The sequence below is a fragment of the Talpa europaea genome, assembly GCF_964194135.1.
Source record: "Talpa europaea genome assembly, chromosome: 14".
NCBI lineage: Eukaryota > Metazoa > Chordata > Mammalia > Eulipotyphla > Talpidae > Talpa > Talpa europaea.
This window is the reverse complement of record NC_140082.1, coordinates 78,185,927-78,209,738: the sequence shown is the minus strand read 5'-3', so window position 1 is coordinate 78,209,738 and position 23,812 is coordinate 78,185,927. Positions and strand designations below refer to the sequence as shown.

The window sequence follows — 23,812 nt, the reverse complement described above, 5'->3', positions numbered from 1 at the left end:
TTAAAATTTATACAGACATGATTAGAATCGTAGAACTTCAACGCTGTAGTGATAATAAAACTTGAGAACTTAAAAGCACAAATTTCTTCACGAATTTATTGTATAAAATGCCCCAGAATGCTTGATTTCTCTTCTCACTTTCATTATACATAAGAAGCACACGAATGAGAGGCCCTTTAAGATGACTGTAGCGGCATGAGGTGCCCTGGCATGAAGGTATACATACCTTAACAGTGTTCTAAAGGCTGGCCCAGAAAACCCCCATGTTACTTTATCACAATATGCAAAGCAATGTCTTCTTTTTCCACTAAATTATGATGAAAAACATCACTCTTTTATTTAGCATTATAGTACATAACAGTTCTATCTCAATTGCTAAAAGAATTTAAATAATCTTGAAAGACATCCTTTTCCCCTCCAATGATTTGAAAGCTGTATTTTTCCTGCCAATTTCAAACAAATCATCAGGCTGATCTGTCACAGTCAGTTAAAACAATCATCAAGGCACAAGCTCAGCATATCGCTGTAGCTTGTAGTAAAAGGATATAACAATGTCTCTCCTTAGTTAAAAATACATAATCCTTTTATTTTATATTGCAATAAAAGAAATTAACATCACAGACACAGAAGACTACAAAGGGGAGACTACTTACTTCTGAATGTCCAGTAATTTAAACCTATTTATACTTTTCCATAGGACACGAAAGCAATATTTAACACTTACTTTTTGAAGTAAAATGTAATCTTTGGGAATATACAATGTAAATAGGTTTTAAGAGTAATAGTTCCATTCATTTCCAGGTCTGTTACTACTGTATGATTAAGTAAAACAAGGCACAGTAGTCATCCTTTCATTATGTTGCAACACTGATCATGTGCCTTGATAAAATGGCTGATTAGACAAGATGATGGCAACAAGAAGGGAAAACTTTGGATTGTCTATTTAAAATGCAGGTAACAATTAAAAATTTATTTTAAGTGCACTTTCACATGCTTTGTGTTTATAATAAACAACAAACTTCCTAACTTTCTTGCAACAGGCTTGACTACCATTTCATTTGGCCAAATGCACTTTTCCCCAGTAAACTTAAAACAACAACAACAACAACAACAACAACAACAAACAACAACAACAACAACAAAAGATCCCTGTCCTTTCATATACTAAGAAAGAGGATTGGCTACTGAAACAGTTCATTGCAAGACACATGAAGACAACATACTGTGGCATGAGTTGTTTTTAATTTGTTGTGCTGTTACTAAAGGAAAGTTCTGAGGGCTGCAGTTAAAACATTCCAAGTTCTCCCTTCCATCTTTATTGATTCTCAAGATTTTGCACAGAAACTCTTTGGGGACTAGAACAGCAGCAATTGCATCACACTGTTTTCAAGACTTCAAGTTTCAAAAGCAAATTAAAAAAAAAAAAAATACAGTTCCTGATTTGAGTTAGATACAGGGACAAAAAATAGCACATACTTGACGGTTACATGGTCTACAAATGGTGGCAATATATTCCTTGGGAGAGTAGTTTTGTTGGTATATATTTTTTAAATACTCAAAAAGGCTCAACCTCAAGCAGTAATAAACACAAGCAAAAGTGATTTAACCCTTAAAATAAATATTCAGAAAAACCTCTCTGTACATACAAGTGAAAGAATAAGTAACACTTTCACGCAAAAAAAAAAAAAAATAATAATAATAATAAAGGATTTGTTCATATAAGTAGCTGAAATCTGCTGTTCCAGCCCACATATCCCCAATGAAGAAGGGAGGCACAGACAGAGGTGACTACTGTGGTTCACTATCTTACAGCCTTTTTGTAATGGGACACTATCACCACCAATGTTTATCCCTCTTGTTATATTTATTAAATTTTTAAATTTTTTTCTTTTCTTTTTTCTTTTTGCGTTTTTTTTTTTCCTTTTTTTTTTTTTTTTTTTTTACAGCATGCCAAATCCTTTGGCATAAGTGATGGCCTTCAACAATCTCTCTTTAAGTTTTTCTTTGCTTGAATATTCCGGAAGTAAAAGGACATTAAAGCAAGTATGAGATGTAGGTAACCTAAATAGAGAGAAAGGGGAAAAACAGGAAAATAAGTCATGGGAAAAACATGCTTAGTAGTAAATGATCCTACTTTTAGATGGTGCACATACAGTGGGGATGGTTTATAACACTGACTACAATTTAATGCAAATCACAAGCGCTTTGTTTTTGCTGTGTTATCAGTTTGTTCTTCTTATTAACTACTTAGTGCTAATGATGATATCATACTGCATCCACTGAATTATTATTACTACATGCCAGAAACTGTTTTAGGTACTTAAGCCTTATAATTGAAACTCAGTTTCCTCACCACAAATGGACAGAGTGGTTATCAGTATCCCCATTATAGAGTTGAAGTCACTGAGAAGTTAAGAAACTTACTCAAAAGGTATAAAGATAATATTCAAACCTGATTTTCAAGATTTGAAAGTCTATACTCTTTAATACTGCTTAGAAATAATGCTGGCAATAATACCGTATAAATGATTAGATAACATATAAATAAATCTACATCAATACCATTGTAAACCAAATAATATAGAATACTGATAGAAACAGCTCTATACATTTAAACCATTAAATATGCTACTGTTCACATATGGTCCCTAACTCACCAAAAATAGTAACTTACACAATGGGAAAGAACACAAAATAAATGTCAAGATTACAAAATTGGGGATTCAAGGGTAATCTTAATGCTACACAGATAATCTCCTGAGCCTCAACAAAAATACTAAGATTACATAACAGAGCTTTCAATTAAAATATTCTGAATCAAAATCCAAATGAATCATATCAATTTGAAAAATTCTAAACCAAGTGAGCCTCATAATAATTTTTAACTAGGCCAGTTTTCATAAAATTTCCTGAAACAACAGCAAGATATTCTCTGAACTAACATTTCAATGATTTATAGATTTCTACATAAAATCATAAAGGTGTTCAGAAGCTAGCGGATAGGTCATGTGTGTGTGATATGGAATGAAAGGTTTAATTATGTAGTCACAATAATTACCTTTCTGTGTCTGGGCCATTTTTGGCTATAATCATCTTTAATTTTCCTAGTCCACCCACAGGTGCTCTGTCTGTGCCCGTTGTAAACTGCAAGAAGAGTCTCTTCTGCTCATCTGTAAATGAATGAACGATTTCCCAGAACTCCCTAATGAGAAAAGATTTATTATTAGTCTTAGTTTGGAATTCACTGTAACTAGCACTAATGCATGTTTATGATTTGTACTAAAACCACATCAGGAGACATCTGGTAATATCAGAAACCCTAATGATTCATTCCTGGTAATTTAGATTCTAGGAATTCCACTTGCAAATTTATATTAAGGAAATAGTTTTAAAAATGCACATATAATTCATCACTATATTATTTACAGCAGTAAAAACTGGTAAACTTAATTCTTCAACAGAAACTAATAAGAAAAACTATGATAAATCACAATGTATCATTGGTAACAAAAGGCAAAAACAAAAAACATGAATTGAAAATTGCTGGAAGGAAACTCTGCAAAATTAACTCCAGATATCTTCATATATACAGTTTATTTGCAGCTTTTTGTCAATTCATATTATATTCAACTTTGGGGGGAGGGGGAAGGTGCTACATATATAAAGGACAGAAGAAAAAGAAACAGCAATCACCCACACATCTGACAGTAGTAAAACAAAAGTATATAATTTTTATAGGAGACTATAACGTTTCTATCAACAGCCTGTGTTCTATGAAAGTGAGAATGGGGAATCTTTCTGGTATGTCTGTTATTTACATCATTTTATTGACTTAAATTATCATTTATTGATTGTGAATAAGCCATTTTAAGAGAATGACTTATACCCTGATATTCCTAAAAGCTATGGGAAACATTGTTACTGCATTGAAGGTCATTATATATACATCCTAAAAGCAAAATACCACTTACCACTTCACTTAGAGCAATCTTAGAATACTAGTTTGAATAATAAAGTATCTATAAGTTAAGCCTAAACACTAATTCTCAGTTAAAAAATTCCCAGAATTTAGAAAACAACCAAAAGCTTTAGTGGTTACAGAATGCATTCTAATATTTATTTGAAAAAATTCTCTCCAGAACTTTGGCACAAAACAACATAATTTCTGCATCTGTTATCATAATTCCAGTTTTTGACATTCTAGTGTTCTAGTATATAATTTTATTACCAAAATGTTGCCATGTTTGTTGGTACAGTGCTATTATTTCTGACAGAGGTTAGCAGCTTTATTAGACATCTTGGCTTTCTCCAATGCTTTCCACTTCCCTCCCCTGAAGTTTAACATCTTCCCCACCCCTCAGCAGTTTCTGTAAATCTCCCATCCAGAGGGAGCAAACAATAAGGAAATACTTAACAGGAAAATGGACATAAAACTTGCAGGAGCATATTGTTTAGGAAGGAGAAAAATCATATCACAATTTAGGTCATTGTTTTGGGGTAACCCGACAAGGAAAAGCAGTAGCCCAGAGCCCTGTCAGGGCAAAAAAGTTGCCCTGCAAGGGTCTTGATTAAGCCTCTTCATGGTGCAGGAATGCTCAGAAGCCTAACTGAGCAAGCCACACCTGAAAAGACAGATCAGAGAGAGAAAGGTCTAAAAACATAAAGCCCACACCCCTTTGGTTAATTAAATCTTCCTAGTAAGAATCAAGCAACTCGGGCCTCCCTGGTGGCTCAGGGTGGTTGAGTGCAGCGCTATGAAGCTGTCCGCAGCCTTTGTAGTGCCGGTTTGATCCCTGCCGGCCTCGGGGCAACCCACATGGCGCAGCAGCAGACCTCTCCTGTCTGTCACACCCGCTGCTCCCCTCAGCAGTGTATTTCGTCAGTCTGCCTGTTCTGTTCCCCACTGTCTCTGGTGAATCCTCTCACCCTCCCGCACATCTGGCCTGTACCCCAGTTCTTATATAAATAAAATAAATCTTTAAAAAAAAAAAGAATTAAGCACCTCACCTAATCAGAACAGAGTCCCTGGTATAGCCACCATCATATTCTGTAGTTTCTTCTAGAGCCTGGAAATCTAGATTCTGCAAATTCAAGAAAATATATCTTAACATCTTCTATATCACATCATAACAAACAATAAATTAACTAATTGATATTTTTATAAACATGATATTTTTACAGACACTCGCTTTCTTACCCGGCTTCCACATATAAGAAGTTCAATTTCCTCTGGTCTGAATAGGTACTTCAAAGGAGATTCATTGGTCACCATATGAAAACCTCTCCGAAAAGCCTTAAACTGTTTTTCCACTGACTTATTAAGAATGTAGTCAGAATACAGATTGACAAATTCCTGCAGAAAACAATACCCACAAGAACGTCTTATAACATGCTATACAATGAAACACAACAGCTAGTCAGCTGTACTTTTTGTTTTTATTTTCCCAAAGAAAAAATATTTCAGAATATTTTTAAAACTTCAATCGTAACACATACAAAGGGAATTATCTTTAATTTCATAATCTGTGATGGCAAATATTAAACTGCTAGCAGGCCATGCAAATAAACAAATAAATAATCCATATAAATTTTAATTTTGATAGTAAACAAGGCTGAGTATAAAAGCCAGGTCTCAATACAATCCTGAGGTTGCCTCAACTAGTGTCCTAAGGAGACCGTTAAGTCATGTATACTACTATTTATAAAAGCTAACATTAGAAATAGAGTGGAACATAATGGCATTTAGCAAACCAGAAAGTCTTAAGCTTTTAGACCATTTGGGAAGCTAACTACTATATCCAGACTGGGAAAAAATGCTGCTGTTTTGCATAATACATAAATATTGTACCAAATCAGAAGACGAAAATGTACTTTTTATCCTAACCTTATGAATATAACTTTTTATCAAAAATTATATTAATATAAACATGTTTATAAAGGTTGATGACAAATTAATCGTAAGTTCTGGATTATTCCCTTTTTCAAATGTGTATTTTTCTGGTCAATAGAAAACACAAGTCTGATATAATGACTACTTTTCGAGGTATATTTAAGTCATATATATGTGTGTGTACATTGAATGCAATTACCATTTATTTGGTGATAAGGTCACTGTTTTCCTGCCCTTTAACAGCCCTATGAGAAACACCCTTGCTTTATATTACTACAGTCACACTGAACCAAGCGCTGCCTCCTACTCTTTCTCTAATAGGAGAGCTTTAGAGAACTATGTTCTCTCATACCAGCTTATATCCAAGATTTGGAAAACTGTGTCTATTTCTTTTACATGAACCTGGTTACCTGATTTCTTGGGTCTCCTTATGAACTATATTAGATACATCTTTAAGAACTATAAGCAGGTATTCTTTGAAATTCTGTTAACACTAACACTGTTAATAAAGAGACAAAGACAATGACAATATAAAAACATTTATTACCTTCCTGTTTTCATTGGTAATTGGAATTTTATCACCATTTTCCTTTAGATCATACATCATTGGATTACCAAAAAGATCTGTTTGTGATATCTGGAAAGTGATCATCATATCATCTTCCACATTCCCTTCATATTCCAATAAATCTTTTAAACTCTGATATAGAACCTAACAACCAGAAATAGAAAATTTGAGGCTACCATGTAACTGCAAAAGATGACAAGTAGTTTGTATCACTCTTCTTTGAAGAGGGCAAAATGCTGACAATAAGGATTCAAGCACAGATAGTGTCCCTCCTGGTCCTCAGCAACTCCTGTCCCTCAAATAATTTACAATATAGACACTAAGAAAGATGGTCAGTCACCGATGACCCCCCATTCTACCATTTTATAATGGTTTTCACATTGTGCTTTATGAGAACCTCACAAGTGGATCACAAGGAGGGATCAGCAGAAGAATGAACACACCTGATGCAGCCCCAAGTCCCTCATTCAGGGCGGCTGTGAGTTCACTTGGCCATCTCAGATGATTTCATTAAAAATAAGCCAGAAAGAAAAAGAAAAATACCAGATGGTCTCACTCATAGCAGGAATCTAGAAAACTTAAATAAGGGACCAGGAAAATGAATAACTATAAGAAAGTGAAAATCAAAATCAACAAAAATCTATGAACCAGAGACACTTTTTGGGGGGTGGGGGGCGGGAGGGGAGGGATTGGGGTCAGAATGGGGGGGTTGCAATTGTATGGGGAATATAAAAATAAAAATTAAAAAAAAAAAAAAAAACAAGCAAAATGCTTGAAGACACTTTTGAAGAATCCAGCTTAGAAAACCTGTTTGCTGACAACAGTATGTAAAAATTTCCCCTTTAAGTTTTTAAGTGTTCATGGTTCTTCAGACAGATTTAAACAATTTTATCTTACTAGGTATAAATAGTAACAAAGACTCCAAATCAAAGCTTTAATTCTTACATAAATCAAACTATATTTTTCTTTAAAAAAAAATCTAAAAGATCAAATAAAATATGACAAAGACTTACAGGATGAGAGTCTCCCAAGTCACGAAAAGTTCCTTTTTTCCCCATTAGCTTCCTGTAGACAACCATGGGAAAATGTACATCCAGTATACAGTTATTGTAAATAGCCAGACCCAGTACTATGCCGATCAGAGTAAACTGACCCTCAGTTTCAAACGAAGATGGATTAAACCAAAATAATTTTGTAGTTTCATCATATGTGAACATACCTATAAGAAATGATTTTAAAAAATATATTAATTTTGTATTTTATTAAAAGATAAAGAAAGACATAAATTTATACAAACAAGGTGTAAAACTTCTTTCTTACTGCATCAGCACTTGAGAATCCAAAATTCAAATACATAGGATTGTTAAAACATGGGAAATAGTAGCATATGATTTTGAGAAGCCAAGGAACCCATTAATAAGCAATTTTGGTAGCATTTTCCAAGGAGTTAAAAAAAAAAAAAACTTCATTAAATTCAATTTTTCTGATCTTTTATCAACAGAAATGAAAAGTTAGTGTTCATACTTTAGTCACTGTATGGTTGAGAAATAAATGTAAAACAAAGGGGGAAAAGGCCATACTTTGAAAAGGTTTCACTTCTAAAAACATGTAATCTACACATACTGTTTTAAATAATTTTGTATTTCATTAAGGAAAAGCTTTTGTGTTTTTCAAAACTGCACAACGGTTCCATGAAGTTTTTCTAACAAAGTCAGTCAAGTACATGAACTTAAATAAATTTGATAAATTCAAATTACTATACACACACACACACACACACACACACACACACGCCCTTCTTTCACTTTCATGTGATCTTCACAAAACCCAAAACTGGGTTTATATCATTCATTTAAAATTAGGAACTGGGCCTCCTTGGTGGCACAGTGGTTGAGCACTGGGCTGCAAAGCTGCCTGCAGCCTCTGCAGCACTGGTTGGATCGCCGGCCACCAGCAAGGATCCCACATAGTGCGCAGACCTCTCCTGCGGCCCGCTGCTCCCCTCAGCAGTGTACTTCGTCAGTCTGCCTGTTCTGTTCCCCACTCTGGCTCTGGTGAATTCTCTCACCCTCCCGCGCTTCTGACTGTACCCAGTGCTTGTATAAATAAATAAATCTTTAAAAAAAATAAAAAATAAAAAAAATAAAATTAGGAATCTTTGTTTTTGCCTATCTGAATAACCATTACTAAGGTAGAATTATAACCTTTTCCTTAGCTAGATTTCTAAGAAAAAAGACTAAATGGTGTTTGAATCGCATTTACTTCCTTTTTCTCATTTTACTAAAAAGTTTTCAGTTGCTACTGTGAAACTAAATGAACAACTTTAAGAACTAGGTCTGAAAGGAAATTCCCAATAAATTTTAGAAATCAATATAGTTCATAAATCAGCTTATAAGAATTTTTTAAAAATTTAAAATGCTTCTTTACTTTTACATTGAAGTAAAATATATAAAGAACTTTAAAAATGTTTCCTTAATCTTAAGAGCATAAATTAAGTTAGGGTATCTTTCTAATACAATGGAATGTTCATGAAATAATTTTGCAAATTATCCAATTCATACAGGAATTTTAATTTAGATCTAATTTTTTTTTTAAAGATTTATTTATTTATTTATACAAGCACTGGATACAGTCAGAAGCACGGGAGGGTGAGAATTCACCAGAGCCAGAGCGGGGAGCAGAGCAGGCAGAAGGACCGAAGTACACTGCTGAGGAGAGCAGCAGGCGGCAGGAGAGGTCCGCGCGCCATGTGGGACCCTCCTCCGGTGGCCGGGGAGCAGCTGGGGATCGAACCGGCGCCGCAGAGGCTGCGGGCAGCTTCGCAACCCAGCACTCAACCGCTGCGCCACAGGGGAGGCCCTAGATCTAATTTTTTTTAAACAAGCCTAAGTTGCAACATCCAATGAAGTGCTAAAAACTTCATTTAATTATAAATACGGTATTAACAGGGTCAAAAAAAGTTGAAAATAATTAAATTAAAAAATATACTGAAATATCACAAATACAGTCCTTGGTCTCAATAGCAACTATAAGCTAATCAGAATATAAATTATATAAGTTACTACTCTCATTTCTGTGCATGAAAGATACTAATTTTGACATCCAGAGAGAATTCATTTTGGGTACTTTTTTTCAGGTCTCTAAGAAAAGCACCAAAAAAAGGTACCTCTTCTAAAATATTCCTTTTTGATATTTTTACTCTCATCATTTCAGTTACTTTGCTTTCAAGTAGAAATGCTTAATACATGTTTTTTTGTTAAGAGTATTTCTGGATATAAAGTCAGTATATTTTACAGCTGATGTTTAACATTTCTAGATATATCAGCACCTAGAACTAAGGTTTACTAAATTTAGGAGGCTTACAGATTAATTTTCTGTCTCTAAGAGAGCATTATGTGTTTGGTTTATTTTAAACAAACCTCTACAACAGAAACAGCCTTCAGATTAATACAGTGGCTAAAATATGTAGCCTTCCTTCACTTTATATCATAAACTCAAAATGTTTGCTTCCAGTTAACATTTATACATTGATATGACCATTAACAGAAAACAATAATAGAAAAGTTAATTCAATGTACATGCTGAGAATCAACAGGCTGTAACAGGTCAATTCTCAAATCTTATGGGAAATGATACACAAAATTTTGGCAGATTCTTTGTAATTCTGATGGTACCTTTTTTTTTTTTTTTTTTTTATTTTCTCTTTTTTTTGGATGGTACCTTTCTATACCTGTCTTGTACTCAATTTTAAAAGTAACCAAACCCAGGAACCAAGTGATTATATTATAGAAACAGAACTGCTCAAATCCTTTACTTTCAGACTGACAGAAGTAGGTAAGTCTTTTTCAACTGTTCAATGAAAACTCTTCTGGGAGATAATTATTAGATATGGAGCACAAAAAAGGTCTGGAATTCAAAAAGTCTGGGAAACACAACAATATTAAGTCCCAAGGAGTCTTGTAGCAAACAAACCTAATTAATTTGATATCTGTCAGTGTTTCCAAACTTTGAACATAAGACATTTGTGAGATATTCTCATTCTTCAGACCATTGTTCTATGAAAATTTTATTTCAGAAATGCCATGTAATTGATGAATGTTTTAGACAGAATGAGCAAAGACAGCCTTCAACTGCTCTAATATACTATTAGCATTTTCAATCCTTTATTAAAATACTTGGCCAAATCATCTAAATAAAAACTTGAATAAATGAGTGATGCAAATCAATCCTCCAAATCCACAAATTCAATCATTGTCTGTGATTCTAAGTAATCCATACCCAAACTTTCAGTTGCTGCTCTTCACAAGTCAGAAAATTTACAAATTTATATATATATGTAAATTAATTCAAAGAGATAATACAATGATCATCACTAAAATATTTACCAATGTCTGGATTGAAGATTTCCTCCACAACCAACTGAAAAAATTCTTTGGAAACACCTCCTTCATCAACTCCTTGTTCTCCTTCAAATTCCACATACAACTGTTTCTTCAAGTCTGCAGGATTTTCCATAGCAATCATCTCTAGCTAGTAAGTGAAAAGATAAAGTGAAAAGAAGATGACTGCCAGTATTAGGATGAAAGCAATACAAAAATAAGAAGAAAAATTAAAACAAGTAATAGGGCTGGGAGCAAAAACAGATTAAGGAAAAATAGGAGCGAAAAGAAAGGGGTATAGAATTGTAAAAAGGTTACTTTCTAACTACTGATTTGTTATGAAATTAACATACAGTACAGAATTAGATTTTCTGTTACTTATATATAACATACCTGGGCTATAAGGATAGAACACAAAAGAAATCAAGACAGCAAAATGCATGTGACTACTTCAAAGTCAATCATTTTCAGCAAACACAATGAAGTACTTAAGTTTGACATCAAAAATGCTCAGCAGTAATTATTTACTGGATTATATACTGAAGAAATACAGTAAAATAATTTCATTATAAAAAATACATTGGCTACGGAAGTAGCTTATGATCTCTTATAATAGCATTCAGTATAAATTACAAACTTTTAAAAAATTAGAACATCTTATACCCAAAGTTTTTTGAAAGCAGGTAAGACATATGCTTGCTCATATTCTTACTATTAACTTCTAGCAATTATCAAACCCTACCTAGTATTTCTTAACTATAAACCTTTTATCAAATAAAATTTTGTATCTTAGATCTCACTAAATCTTAATCTCACTAAATCTCACACTGATAAAATCAACATTAGATTCTAATATGAAATATTTACTCTGGGAGTTTTTTATGTATCTGAAATTTACTAACAGTATGGTTGATTGATCATTCAACTTTCAACTAATTTGCTAAATTGACTTTAAGGCCTTCTAGCTGTAAAAAGCAATTTAAAAAAAATTAAAAATTTGCCAAACCAGAACATTTCTAAAGGTGTTCAGGTTGTTGCAACTATTCCAACTAGAATTTTTTTAACTTTTTTTTTTGGGTGGGGGAGCAATTCAAACATTGCTGGAATAAGTATACTATAGTCCTAAAGTAAAATTACATTATGTAACAAGACTAGTTTGAACATTCTAGTGCATAATAATATAAAATCTCATAAATCCATGCATCAGAGCATTTGCACTCAATCAAATGTTTTTCTAACTGCCAAATACAACTCAAAAGTGAGTAGTTTTATCTATCTCATGGTTTGCAACCAACAATGGGGGGATCAGAATGCACTCCACATAGTAGAGGCAACTACTATTTTGTGAAGCTTTTGTTTCAACTGTATGTACAAACAGATCTATGCATGCATGGAGTGGGATCCTAATCATCTCTTACTAGCAGTTGCAGTCAAAGATGTTTTAAGAACAAAGGCCAAAATGATCTCCTGGACACCTTCAATTTTTGGAGTCTATGATTCTGTGAATTTAGAATCTTTAGCTTTAAATATTGTCTGTGCTTATACACAGTGACCTCTAACATTTATATAATCATTTTTCATGCCAAGTTGTATATTAAGAAAATTTATTTTTGAGACATGTTGTTGTAATTCAGTCAGAATAGTCTGTTCTAGTCACAACTGTCATTTAATACAACTTTTAACCTTTAAACTTTAGCAAGCGACTCAATTAAGTTCATTTCCTCTTTGCAAAGAAAAAAAAAGGGATAATACTCTATATACTGCAAAGTTGTAAAGGTTTAATAAGAAACTAAGAGAGAGTTCTAGAGTGGGCAATATTATTAAGATAACATATCATATAATTACTTTTAGAACAACTTTATACTTTGAACAAGATATTCACAATCTGATTTTACATATAGCCTAGCCCAAGACTCAAAAATGACCACAGGAAAAAAATAGTTCAATTTGGAAACCTGTTTCTAGCCACAGAATATAAAGACCTCTAAGGACTAAATCGGAGCTTAAATGATGGCTCTCTAGGCCAACATCCTAGTTTTGCAAAAGAAACCATTCCTAGTTTCCTTCTCCCATTTACCACCTGTCTGGTTGTTAAAGAAATGGAAGTTGATGTTTATACATGCCTTTGCGAAACAAAGACTAACCTGCTTATATCATGTATAATGCATTCCATTTATATATATATATATATTTACAGATTATTTTCTCTATAGCTCTTATTAACATTTATTAGTGAGAGCTAACTCCCTCTACTTCAATGTGATCTATGGAATTCAGAAGCTCTATGTGCTACTCTTTCAATACCATCTGAGACATTCCATATGACAATTATGCTTAGACATTCACAATCACTACTCTCTGCTCCCCACCTTGAATGTCAAAATAACTTAATGCAATATTTCCTAGAATTGCAACTATAAACTATATGACTTTATCTCTCTCAGTTTTACCTATAAAATGAATATATTGTAATTTCATAAATAATATATTTAATGCACTTAGATGCATTCTCTGCACAACAAAGACTTACGAGTACTAGCTCTTGCTGTTATCTTTATTTCACTGGCTCTAAAATATTTTTCAGGCTTGCCTAAAAACCTAAAGACCGAGATATTACAGAACAAAAATATTCTAGTAATAATAATAGCAGTGATAGACATGTTAGGGCACTATTCTAAGCATTTTTGATATATCAAATAATTTAGTCTTCATACCAAGATTATACAACCAGTATTATTAACTCCATTTAATAGATAAAGACCCTGAGATAGACAGAGGTTGGAAGTTGATGCTAACTTGCTCAACTCAGGGTTAGTCAATGATAGAACAAAGATTCTAATCCAGCCAGCTTGTAACTACAATGCTTTTCTCTCTCTCCTGATAACTAGCAATAATCTTTTCTAAAATTGATTGATTTTTATTTTCTTCTTTGTTTTCTTGTACTTACTATTTTTACGATAAATATATATGTTTATATATTACTTTCAGAATCAGGATTTATTCAAAAGTAAATACATAAAAAGAATGATTTGAAAAACAGGTGGCAACTAAATTATACAGGTGAAAATTTCCACTATTTTAGATGATTGTTCTCACAAAGACCTAAGTGGTTCTGTAAAATACTCAATCTTTTATGTACGCATGGGTAGCCTACTCTTCTTAATCGCTAATAATTCTGGTAATAAGCATATAAAATGTAATCATCATTTTGACAAAGGGACTGCATTTATTTTTTCTTTAAAAACTCACTTCTAATCCATTGTTCAAGCAGAGAGTGATTTAGGAATTATATAGGCATAAAAGCATATCACTATGTAATATATACATACCATTTGAAACTGAATTTTTAAAATCAAAAGTTGTCTTGAATATTTGGAAATTAGAGGAATGTATCAGTGAACATTCTGAAAAGAATTTGTATATGTATGTAAATTCACTTAGTATATAGACTTAAATTTATGTGTGTGTGTATGTTTTCTTAAAATAGGGTATATTTTATATTAAATTAATATGGAGATTTGCAAAAGACAGATTACTGGAGATAAGTAAACAAATATAGACTGGATGTAATGATATCCACCTCTTCTTTATATGTCTTTCTCTTCTTACTAAGACTCTTGAACTCATCAATTGTTGGATAAAGTGATTTTTAATTTCTGAATTTTTAACTGGCCATGGTAATGAAATACTAGAGATCATTTTCTTAAAAATTGGTCTGATATCAAAGCACTGCCAGATCACCTAAGTAGGATTACACCTCAGTATAAAACAAACAGCCAGGTTTTACAAAAATAAAAGGAAATCCCTATCTTTCAGAATCTTACCCTATTCTGGGCTGTCATTCATGTGAAATCCATCCTTGTTATTATTTGGAAAAAATCCCTTAAAAATTAATGTAGAGGTAATAATGAGATAAAGTAGACCAAAACTTAATATTTAAGAATACCCAGAATTCATAAGCATGGCTGATTAAAATTACCTTAGTCAACTTATTAGACTCTACGGTTAACACTTTGCTAGGGGGATGCATTTAAAACACTGACTAGAATAAGATTTTTAACTTATACATATATATTTAACTTTTTTTTGCTCTCTATAAAAAAGAAATTTTTTTATATCTTAAATATAAAGTTTAGATATTTGGGGTAATGACAAATCAAGAAAGGGCGTGGCAGTAGTTTTTAAGTGATCTTGAAATATCCATTTGTGGAGAGACAATTTATATTTTATCCTGTTTCATTGACTCTAAAATTCACATTTTTGTTTTTGTACTTTAACAGTTCTGAAACTAAGATATACCATACAACTGATAGTATCTCACACCTAATTGGAGCATGTCTTTCTTTCTTGGTAGTAATACATCTATCATAGCTTGGGTTCAAAAATCAGGAAACATTAATTCTTCTCTTAATCATCACCAAAGGTAGTTAGTTCCTCTAAAAACTTGTTAGGAAATAATCTGTGACTCTGGTTCAAATTTTATGGTACATGAAAGCAATGGATATATTTTTCCTTTTAGAAAAAAATCTATAATTATTCAATGTTATTACCTCTCCCTCCAAGAGTCAGTCTTACCTATAATTAACAACTAAAAAATAAGAAGAAAATATACTCAAGAGTGTCACATTTGTAGTCACTGTTTTCTGGGCTTTTATAAACTGATGAATAGATGAACTCCAAGGCTCCTTTTAGTTCTTAAAGTTTAGGATCCTGCAACTTTAAATATTTAATTATTAATATTAAATTTACTGCAAAGTTTCTCATTTCCTCTTTTATTCCCAACCCTATTCTATATTTCAAAATTAGCAGGTTACAAGTCAGTGCTCAACAGATTACTCTGCCAAACTGATACAAAAGGAAAAACAAGGCTTTAAAAAAGCAAAGTAGATCCTTGGGAGATAAGATGTTCAAAATCTATCATTTGTCTTGAGAAATTAACCTGGGAATATGATCTTAAACTACCACTTGTTGTAAACTATACTTTTTGTTACTAACACAACTTATCAAAACCATTACCTGCTACGAATCTTTTAAAAATAAGTAGATTATCAATTTGACTTTTAAGACCCATTTTAATGCTTTTTTTACCCTAATCTTTTTGCATTGTGTTACTACAAAAAAAAAAAAAAAAGAGGAAGAAAGTTAAAATTAAAATTTGCTTACATCCTTATACAATCTGCTAGACTATGTAAAAATATGTTATTGGCTGCCCAATGAACATTTAGTAAGTATAATATTACTAATGCAGCTTGAAACTATATAAGCAAAATAAAAAGGACACCAGAAAGCAAGCAATGATAATTACTCAACAGTTAATGCCCCTTTCAATCTCTGTTGAAAAACTGTAAGTTGCTTAATTTAATTTTTCCTCAAAAATATATATTTAGTACTTAAAAAAAAAAAAAACAGTAACAAAGAAAGTAGGCACAGAACCTCTGCAACTTTTAAATTTCTAGGATGGCAATCAATTTTTCCAATGGTTTACAGATTTATAAATTTTCAGATTTAGGCAAATCCATTCTGCAACTAAAATATATTTTAAAATAAATGTCACTATTTCCTAGTCATCTGTGTTAGGGATTCTTATCCCTTAGTAGTATAGAAGGTTGAATATTTTAATTTTAGTTACATTAAGTTTTATTGAAGTTAATAAAAATCAGTAATGATGGGTACATTCAATATTATAAATACAAAGAGATCCTGCAAAAAACAAATGCAAATTTTGGTATGTAAATGACTGGTAATTGGTTTCTGTCTTTTGATCAGGACTGCATTCTTAAGTAGGGGCACTGAAATTCTTATTTTCTGTGAGGGAAGGAATAAACAAAAGGCAGCTCATTTAGAGAAACAGTTCCCAGTATTCTCTCAACTCAATCTCCCTAGCCTGGAATGATGCTACAGACACCACTGATAGCAAGATTGTTAGAATAGCTGCTATTTTTTCTGGAAGTTCCAGCCAACTCCCACACCCATGATAGTCCCTATGAACATTTAAGTGGGAAAAAGTCACCACAATCATAACAGTGGCATACAAGGACATCGGGAGTGACCAGCAGGAACTGATACTAGAGAGCCCTCACTAGTATCAAATACCAACCTGTCTGGGTCCCTTCATCAATGTTACAATAATGCAACTCTAAATTAGACATGATGCAATGTTTGGATACCACTTATTATTTTATGGTATGGTTTTATTATACCACTTTTCCCAGTTAAGCATTGACATTCATACTTATTATTAAGTACCTCCACATTCCATATTTTGGTGGGATGGTCTTTCCCAAATATCTACTTCCCTTCTTAATGGAGAAAATTTAGGGGTTGTCATTATTTAAAAAAATGTATTTTTTTCCCAAAGAGATAGTGATCATTATGTAAGACAATTCAATACTCTGTGTAACACCTTTATAAACTTGGACAGGGGCAACACAAATATCACAAACTTAATAAAAATATAATAAAATTGCAATAAAAGTGCCTCTATGTTCCTATGCTATCTATGTATTTTTTGCATCCACTGAACCATACCCACACGGTTCCTAACATCAGGTATTTGATTTAGTACTAATTTTTAAACAGTAGCTCAACTTACCCGGACAAGTGCATCATCTATGATATGGTCACGTCTGACTTTGAGTCTCAAATATGGATTCAACTGCTGTCCTTGAACTAAGCTGTAGAGAACAGTGATTCTTCGTTCACTGTACATACGAATTCTATTGTCATAATATAATCCCAAATTCTTTGTGACAGCATTCAGTATAAAGGGACAGGTCATAAAAGAGAATTTGTTCTCTGTTTCCACTTTGAAAAAAGTATAATCTTTATCCATTTCTAGAACATCATTCAGTGGTTCATTAATAAACTCTTCAAAAGGGATAAGTGGTTTTCGACAATCTAGAGTTTTAACACCAAGTTCAGTTTCCAATGGGTCCACTCGGGGACCTTTCTTGTTTCTTCTTTCCTCTCCCAATAGCTCCTGAAGCGTCAATTCACTAGACTCGGGGATGGGTTCTTCATCATCTTCTTCATTATGATTTGTGTCCACTTCTCCTCCTACTACATTTGCATAGTAAACCATTTTCAAGCACTTTGAAGCAGCAACAATAGCATCATCATCATTCACTAGATTTCGACTGTTAAATTCATTGCTTATGACTTTGTAAGTAATAAGTTGCTGAAATGTTTCCATCATTCTCCGAATTTGGTCTGCATTATACTTAGACCAGAGTCTAACCAGTTTTCCTTGGGCTGCAAGCGGTAGCTTACTCATTGCTTTGCAAAATAATGGCAAAGCCATTTCCAGATATTCAGGACTGTGGAGATTTCTGTTCTCCATTACAATAATGAATAAATTCAGATAATTAGGATCTCGGGAGTATACGTTGTGATACGTCAAGTCACATTCCACATTAGGTGACAAATATACAAGTGCATTGAGAAAGGCAGTTTCTATTTTTTCATTCGAGAGCAACCTGGTGTAGACCCTCCTAATGGCCTCAATATCCACAGATACATCATCAGGGCCTAGTTTTTGTAAGTTGTTATCTCCTTGTGGGCTATCACTTATCCTTGAGGAAGATGCTTCTGAATCTTCTTCCATAGCAGCAGCAGAACATGCAGCTTTTTCCTTTTCATCTTCATCCTTGTCTTCATCCTTTCCTTGAAGAGATTTTAATTCTTCCTTGGTATGTTGCTTGACTTTCCGAAAGCTCTGTACCAATGCTTCAGCACTAGAAAAAACTCGTCCAATAACGCGGATTAAAGGGGAATAATCCTCTCTTTCTCTACATAATTCAAGAATTTCATACACCTTCTCTTCTGTTAGGTAGGTCACATCTAGAAAATTATGGGGAAAAAAAGAGAACATTTATTTTCATAATACATGCATCTTTACTTTGTTTCAATAAGTTCTAGTGAAAAGTAAAATAGCCTACCATTCTATTGTCAGTACCATTTATGACTCACAACCTAAAAAAAGTAGCTAATATTTAGCTCAACAAACAATAGCATGCTTACCTATTTTCTCAGTGGAGTGCGAGTAACAACAATCTCACCCATTCTTTTATATTCTTTCAATAGTACATAGCTTTTAATGAGCCTGAAACAGTTTAAGTTCTCTTCAAAATCATAGTATATATTAACATGCTACTTTAATTGTACAATGAACAAGCTACCATGCTGATTCATCACAATGCACCTCTTACAACCTTAGCATAGAAAAACTACTATTCTGAGAAGTTTCTTCCCTGTGTCACCACTCTATTCCCAAATGACTAAGAAGGTGAGATTTTAAGAAATATTTTCCCAGCATCCTCTTTTGAAAATAGCTCTTGTCCTACCTCTGTATGCATTAAAAGCAAACTAATTCCTTTTGACTTCTCCTCAGTTTTTTCCAGGGTGGTTATTCTGGAAATGAGTGTGTGACTGAGAAGAATATACCATTTCTCATAAGCTCTGAAGTTAACAGACACTGACTTATGTACCCAAGAGTCGTGTGGGAATACAATTTACAGAGTGACAGGAAATAGTTACTGAGCAGTAACAAATAGGATGAGAAAAATGGAACTTATGAGCAGACAAGTTAAAGAGACTACACTATGCATTCACCATGTTTCCTTTTCTTCCTGAGCTTAGAGTTGGGCTACATTTCCCAGTCTTTTCAGATAAGCACTACCTACTTTCAGGTCAAGATTTTTCTTCTCCTGGCTCATGGCATGATAGTCCAGGATGGCTCTGGAAGCCACATGTTAAAGAACATGGCTGCATGACTATGCAAAGCAGAACTCTGCCAACCTAGAGTGTCTGGGCTATTAGAGAAGTCACAAATAAATTTCCACTGTGTCTTGTGAGTCAGCGATCTTTCTAGGATCTACTTAATATTATGGTCTTGCTCATCCTTAATAGCACAGAAGTCTTTCACTTTTCCCCATCTAGTCTTCAGTATTTGAAATACTGGTAATGGCCATCCCGTTAAGTTAAGCTTATTCTAACTTCCTGATATATTTCTTCTAATACCAATTTTATAAGATAAACTGATATAGTATCATTATTTTTGCAGCATATAGTATTTAAATCTAAGGGAGTTTTATTTTGTTTTCTTATTACTCCAATTACCCCTCATAAAGACACAATACCATAAGAGGCAAAAAAGGAGAGGGGCAAAGAAAGGCCAGACCAAGAATATTTTCAAAGTTAACAAGTTAAAATTTTAATGAAATAAAAAAAAAAAAAAAAAAGGAAAGAAAATTTCAAGGAATCTCTGAAGCCAGGAAGCATTCCAGGGGTCAGAGTTTATAGCAGTTTTCTGAGATGCATCTTCCCTCTCAATCCATCTCTTATAGAATTCCTATCTTTGTTTTAATATATTTACTTCATAGTAGAAGACAATATAAATTTAAATTGATCACAGAATGAACAGCCTCCAAAAGCTGAACCACAAAAACATCAAATTTTTATCTCACTACAAGTCTGAGTTGTGGCCCCTGCTACCTGCAATGTTTCTTTTATGGGCCTTAAAACTCTTTAAATACTAATTCTCAGGTTTGTTCTCATAAAGATATATAGTCATCTTCTGCTAAACATAAGTGATTTCTTCCTGAAAAATGTGAAACTGCTCATGTGGAACTTAATTCCCATTGTTTTAATTGGAAATTTAAAATTATAAAACTTCACACAAGACACAAAGCAAAACCCCCTTATCTAAGTTTCTATAATATAAGCAAAACACAGTACATATTTATTATTAATAACTATCCTGTTATGAAGTAAAACATGATACTTCTTAATTGACAAATCATAAAGTTGTTAACCAAGAATGTGTAGTAACACAGACAGCCTCCTAACTGGCTGCACTCAGCTTTGCCAACACATCCTACATTCAGTGCCTGTTGCCCTGTGGGGGTGACTGACTTGGGAAATGTGCATAATGGAGTCAATGTAATTTCCACATTATACATAAGACAATAGTCAGTATTTATCCAGTGTGTGAGCTAATTCATGTAACAGAACTATATTTTAAAGCAATAAAGTTGTATAAAGTTATGAAAACAGCTTTACTGTGGAAATAAAGTAGAAACTATGACACAATTCCATTTCACTCATCCATTTAAAGTTGATCCAATTGATGCTACTGAAAACTTTAGGGGTAATTCTCTAATTTATATATGCCTGAAACAAAAAACTTCTTTTAAAATATAATTACATCTGGTAGTGTGCCCTGTCAGTCATTCAGAAATATGATTATCTTTCTACTAATACAGATTATCTTCACTGAGGGAAAGAAAAAGTTTTAACAATTTTGGAATACTGAATCATTCAGAAAACAAAATAAGACCTAAAGTAAAGACTCCCAGAATGGCACATATTAAAAAAGCAGGGGACAACAAATGTTGGCGAGGATGTGGAGAAAAAGGAACTCTCCTATCCTGCTGGTGGGAATGCAAACTGGTCCAACCACTATGGAGAGCTGTGTGGAGGTTCAAACTACTAAAAATGGAGCTACTATATGACCTAGCAGTTCCAATCCTATGAATTTACCCAAAGGACACAAAAACATTAATTCAAAAAGATATCTGCACTCCTATGTTTATTGCAGCACTATTCACAATAGATAAGAGATAGAAACAAGCCAAATGCCCACAAAGAGATGACTGGATCAAAACAATGTGGTATATATACACAATGGAATATTATTCAGCAATCAAAAAAGATAAACTCATGCCATTCACAGCAACGTGGACAGAGCTTAAAGGTATCATGCTCAGTGAAATAAGCCAGAAGGAAAAAGAAAAATATCGAATGGTTTCACTTGTAGGAGGAATATAGGGGAACCAAATAAGGGATCAGGAAAAAAAAATAACCAACTAAGGGATCAGGAAAAACAAAACTAGCAGGCAACCATACATAAGAGACATTCTGTGAGGGGGGCGGAAATGGGATCAAAACAGGGAAGAGAAGAGCACAAGGGACTATGGTGATGGTTCACAGGTGAACTGGTGGTGGGAATTTTACGGAGACTACACAATGATGTAAAAGATAGAAATAAAAATAAATAAATTATTAAAAAAAATAAAGATTCCCATTAGCAAGCAAAGATTTGGCAGGAATGTCTCAAATACCTGGGGGAAGGTGAACAAGATATAGGAAGAATACACTAGAAAAAAACTGAATTTTTTCTTATTATTAAACTTCGCCTTCCCTTCAGAAATTGCAAAGTCCACCATTTCTTTCCTCTGTCTGCTTCTTTCACCTATACATAGTGGCGCGGTTCCTTATCCCAGGTGTTTAGTCAGATATTCTATAACTTAAGTATACTTTACGACCTAGTTTAGGAGATTAACTATCACTTAATACATTTTTCCTAGTGGAAAATGTTTACAAGTTCCAATCAATCCATTGAGAACGGAGCTTTGGAGTATAATCTGCTTCTAATTAGAGGACACTGAAATAGCATGATGCAGTTAAGTCATTAACTCAATTATTGGTATGTTTTTTACCCCCCGCCCCACACACACAATGCTTCCACTACTTAACATGTCCTAATAGCACATAATTAGGCAAAAACAAAAACAAACAAAAACTCACACATTATTCATCTCCAGTATAGTTCCCAGTCAAAAATTCTCCATTAATAATAGACTATCTTACCTTTAAAATCATCTCTAGGTCCATCCTTCTTGTTCATTTTTATCTCAGAGCAGTTGTTAGAGGCACCTTTTGAGTTTTCAAGGTAAGCTGAGCTTGCTCCTTTCTTGGAGGGATGAGGATCACAGAGTTTTGCATTAATCTTATAAAGCTCGAGGGCTTTAATAGCTGCTGCATTGTTATCCATACGAAGAAAACTTGGACAGGAAGCACAAAACTCATTCGTGCAGGCCTCATTTCCACAGCCCTCAGTTAACTGGTGGTAGTAGCGTTCTATTAGATGCTTTGCAGCTGCTCGCTTCCTGTACCAAACATTCAAACAATAAGCATAGTGATTAGTACAGCTTTCAGATACAAAGCTCAACAGACCATCAGCAAGGCAAAAGTTAGTCAAGCATTGAAATCATAAACTTCCATATTAAGATGAAATGTACAACATGGAGCTCCACAATGTTTACAAATACTTGTGTACTGGTGAAATATTTGATAGTATCCCAAGATACTATGATAAAGATTGTCAATGCTTATCAAAATCATTAATCTAATAGCAGATGCTTTCCTTTGATTTAAAAAAAAGACAGGGAAAGATTATTTGATGATATATGTGCTTAATTTCTTTAGAACAGCTGAAAAACACAAGAGTTACTGGGTAAAAGTTATTTAAAAGTTAATAAAATGAATGTCTATTTAATCCACCTTTCCTTTATGTTATCACTATGCTATTTCAACTGTTTGTAAATACTTGATGTATAATTATCATAGAACTTCCCTCTATTTTTTTCAATTATCTTACCTATCTACTCAATTATCAATTACTTACTTAGTAGATCAACTAATTTATTAAAGTATTCAATTGTCTATCTATTAAATCTAGAGGGATTTAAAATGAACTTCTAAATGAAGTATCAAAAGCTTGTACAAAAGAGTGGTTCAAAGCATACAATCATGTATCCAAAATGTGTCATTAAATCTCCTCACTGATCCAATGTCATAGGAACATAGAATATTTTAAGTCCTATGAGGGCAAGTTTGTGGATTAATGATTCTTATGCCTGTTCCAGCAGAACTATCAATATCCCAAGGAAGGACTTGTCTCATCAAGCAAGAAAGAGACTATATTAATCTATCTGTATTATTCAATTCTAAGATACATGCTTCTATCAAAATACCTAATATGAAATGACCATAATTTAAGCAGTGTACTGAAAGTCAAAGAAACATAATTCAAATCTACTCCTTTTGATGTCAAATTCACATACAGGGATATAAAAACTACAAATATTAGATAATATTTAGAAAATTTACCTAATTTAATTTTCAAAATGTTCC

General features: G+C 33.2%; 1 protein-coding gene and 1 long non-coding RNA gene across 5 annotated transcripts in view; one reads left to right on the top strand and one right to left on the bottom strand.

Annotated features, from left to right (window-relative positions):
- LOC311184341 overlaps window positions 1-9,614 on the top strand; it is a 50,750-nt gene extending 41,136 nt beyond the window's left edge. Inside the window, exon 4 of the long non-coding RNA XR_014617097.1 lies at window positions 9,595-9,614. This is a non-coding gene — a long non-coding RNA (uncharacterized lncRNA). The remainder of the gene's footprint in view (window positions 1-9,594) is intronic.
- UBE3A (ubiquitin protein ligase E3A) lies at window positions 1,764-22,685 on the bottom strand. Of its 4 annotated transcripts, XM_084254265.1 has the most exons (9): window positions 22,487-22,685; window positions 17,430-18,676; window positions 10,844-10,988; window positions 7,472-7,677; window positions 6,438-6,602; window positions 5,198-5,353; window positions 5,008-5,081; window positions 3,059-3,202; window positions 1,764-2,061 (listed from the first exon to the last, which is right to left on the bottom strand). In XM_084254265.1, the coding sequence occupies exons 1-9, from the start codon at window positions 22,668-22,670 to the stop codon at window positions 1,941-1,943; spliced, it is 2,442 nt and encodes an 813-aa protein (XP_084110391.1). In that variant the 5' UTR covers window positions 22,671-22,685; the 3' UTR covers window positions 1,764-1,940. The 4 variants fall into 4 exon arrangements, with proteins under 4 accessions (XP_084110391.1, XP_084110392.1, XP_084110393.1 ...); XM_084254266.1 differs by lacking the exon at window positions 5,198-5,353; XM_084254267.1 differs by lacking the exon at window positions 6,438-6,602.
- Window positions 22,686-23,812: the final 1,127 nt, after the last annotated feature.